Source organism: Tigriopus californicus, chromosome 12 (genome assembly GCF_007210705.1).
Source record: "Tigriopus californicus strain San Diego chromosome 12, Tcal_SD_v2.1, whole genome shotgun sequence".
Classification (NCBI taxonomy): Eukaryota; Metazoa; Arthropoda; class Copepoda; order Harpacticoida; family Harpacticidae; genus Tigriopus; species Tigriopus californicus.
In genome coordinates this window covers 9,306,301-9,309,424 of record NC_081451.1, presented here as the reverse complement: position 1 = coordinate 9,309,424, position 3,124 = coordinate 9,306,301, and the positions used below count along the sequence as shown (strand labels likewise).

At 41.4% G+C, this 3,124-nt stretch overlaps 1 protein-coding gene across 1 annotated transcript in view; it reads right to left on the bottom strand.

Moving 5' to 3' along the window:
* Positions 1–1,766: 1,766 nt before the first annotated feature.
* The window catches only part of LOC131892040 (trypsin-1-like), a gene marked incomplete at its 5' end in the record, with an annotated part of 17,201 nt that continues 15,843 nt past the window's right edge, over positions 1,767–3,124 (bottom strand). Inside the window, one exon of the mRNA XM_059241764.1 lies at positions 1,767–2,029. Coding sequence (XP_059097747.1) covers positions 1,806–2,029 — 224 coding nt within the window. The remainder of the gene's footprint in view (positions 2,030–3,124) is intronic.

Here is a 3,124-nt window from a genome sequence, read left to right as displayed (position 1 = left end):
CTTTGAAGGCCAAGCAATCACAATCTTTTGACACTTTTTTTCAAAATTTTCAAAATTTCATCAAAACAATTGACCAAGATTGAGCCAAAGTAGTTTTGGTTCTTATTCAATGCATCTTATACCACAAATGATTTGCGACTTGCCCTATGATCCACAACCACAACAACCATCATAACCACAACCATAACATCAACAAAACTTGTCTACGTATACTCCTTTGCCATGAAAGGGGAAATGACCTGACTATATAGAGGAGATGAATCTGGAACCCACCCACCAACCATCCAAGCAACCACATCAAACAAGCAACATGGATTGATGGATCTCTTGATAGGAAATGATCACACCGGCTGTGTTCTGGAAGCCATATCTCTTTCACTTTCATAGTTTCGCGAACGGTTGTTTTGTGCCAGGGTGTGCTTAGGTGTGCATTTTTTACGTTAACAACCTTACCCTTCAAGTCACGAGTTAATCTCAAAAGTATTTTTTATGTTCATGCCGTTGTTGTCTTGATTGTTTTGGGGGACATAAGTATTCTGCTTCAGCTTTTAAAGTCGAAGTGGTCCAAATTTTTCACCTTTTTTGTATAGTCAAAGGATGGTGTGAAAGAAAGATTCCCTTCTAATGATGTGTTTACTTGCAGACACTACTGATGGGGATCAAATTCATAATCATGGGAGGTTGCGTCCAGGGCTACCAATTTACATTTTTAATGGCCTGTGACATAACTGGTGGAATCTCCGAAACCCGTTTGTCAGCCTCAAAAAGTAACCCTGATTTTTCTCTCGTCAAACCAGGGTTGCCTCTTTGCTCAAAGCTAAGTTTACGCATTGCGATGCAATGGGCGGGTGCTTTCTTTTTCCCCGTTTCTGGTAACCTTGAATTTGAAATTTGATTTGATCCCATCACTAGCAGACACATGATAGTTGATTAAAATGCAATGGTTTTACCATGATGCAAACTGATTTTGCTCAAAGTACTTACAGTATCAATAGTTAATTTCGTAACCTAGCACCCGCGATGGGGAAAATCGAGATTTGTCCAATTTTTGCCACTTTCTGGCACAAGTGGCAAAAAATCGCAGAAATTGTTTGAAGGTGGTCAAAAATGGCCGCCGGTGGTTAGAATGATCGATCTTGATTCCAAAGACAAGCCAGATCACATGGTTTTGATAAGATTTTCAAGTGTCCGTTGCTAAAAGCATTTTGGTTTGCATTCAGGCATGAGAAATTACTAAAAGCCATTTTCTACCACCTGGTACAAAATGGTGGCAGAAAGTGGCAGAAATTGATCCAAAATCAGTGGCAGAAAATAGTAAAAAATTGAAATCGTTAAATTATTCTTCAGTAGAGTAGAGTGCTTATAGAGAAAATTGTTTCATCCTTTTTTGATACTCTTTAGAAATTTAGCTTAACGTGACATTTTGTGCTTTCATTATTTTGCTGCTGGCTCTTTCAAAAAGAGTAAACTGGACTTAGAATTTTCGTTTTTTGCTTTTGTGTTGCCTTTACAATAGCATTTTTGGCCAATTTTATTGATCATATCACAAAGAGTAGACTTGTTTTCAATTTATCAATAGCTATAAATTCACAAAATGACTACTAGTCTAGGTGCTTTTGGCTCTTTTGCCATTATTTGCCATTTTGCTGGACGAAAGATTGATACTCGATTGAAAGGGTAATTTCGGCCAAAAGTGTAGACAGTAAAATAGAGGGCTAAATCACCTGGTAAATAACTTATCTGATTCAAACAGAATATCAAAACCATTTTCTTGCCTCATTGCAACATTCGCTTTTATTATGGAACTATTTCTTATTAGCATTGATCCAATCTATGAAGTAGGAAACCTCTGTGTTCACTCCTGGGTACCCCAAGGCGCATCCGTATCCCCAAGAGACAATGCCACATTGACGTTGGTCCTCACAAGTCATGGGACCTCCGGCGTCCCCTTGACAGGAGTTTTGTCCATTGCCACCTGCACAAATCATGGATTCGAGTACGTTTTCGGCTCCGTAAATATCACCGCAAGCTGAAAAGATAGTTTTGAACCAAAATCAGCGCGTTTTCCAAGCTCTATCACCTTGCTTAGTTGCAGAGGTTTTGGAACTTGTTCCTCATCCACCCTCTTAACCTAAACTAAATCGTTTGTAAGCAGAATTTTCACTTGGCGCTCTTTGACTGCTTATATGCGTACATTTGATCACAATAGGATTGCTCCATTGTATTTTGAAGTTTCATCATTATAGAGCCGGTTGAAATTGTTTTTGATCACAATCCGATCCGGAAGACTCGGACTTATGTGGCTTGACCATTTGGATGGGTGGTCAGGAAATCTGCAGGCCAAGTCTCGGACGATCTGTTGGTCGAACAGATTCGTCAACAATGCCAGGGTGATGAGCAGTACGCTGAATTACGCAATGCTGTTTCGAACCGATTTATTCCGTCATCCCTCACCCCCAACACTCGATTGTTTTTTAAATTTTGAGACGAGCTCTCACTGGACGACGAGCTAGTGCTACGAGGATGTCAAATCGTGATCCCCCCTCTGCGGTCAAGGACGTTTTACACCGTCTCCACTCTTCCCAACAAGGGATTGAGAAAACTAAGCGACGGGAGTGCCAAGCTGTGTTTTGGCCGGTTTCTCAAACGAGATTTCCACTACCATCGAATCATGCGAGAAGTGCCAGTTTACCGCCCTAGTCCACCGTCCGAGCCACTCCTACGAGATCAAATTCCATCTCGACCTTTGAAGTGGTGACGAGGGATCTTTTTCAAGTCCGATCTTTCCAATTTTTGGGTTTTGCAGATCGTCTCACCGGGGTCCTTCCTCTTCTCTCTCACTTTTTGCACAACCAGGGACAGCTGGACTAACGCGGACGGAATACTCTTTTTCAAATCTTTCCCGCCAAAACACCGAAAGGCCGACTTTTCAATCGATCAACAAACTCCTCATACTAATGGCGTGCGAATTACGATCAATGTAAGTGGGGATTTCGCGTAAAAAGTGATAGTGTTCGGAGATTTCAAAGCTCGTGCAACCCCTAAGAAATAACTGACTGGTTCTGCCGCTGGTGGAGTGTCATTTACCCCGGATTTCAAGTATGAAGGCCTCCCAAGACAGATC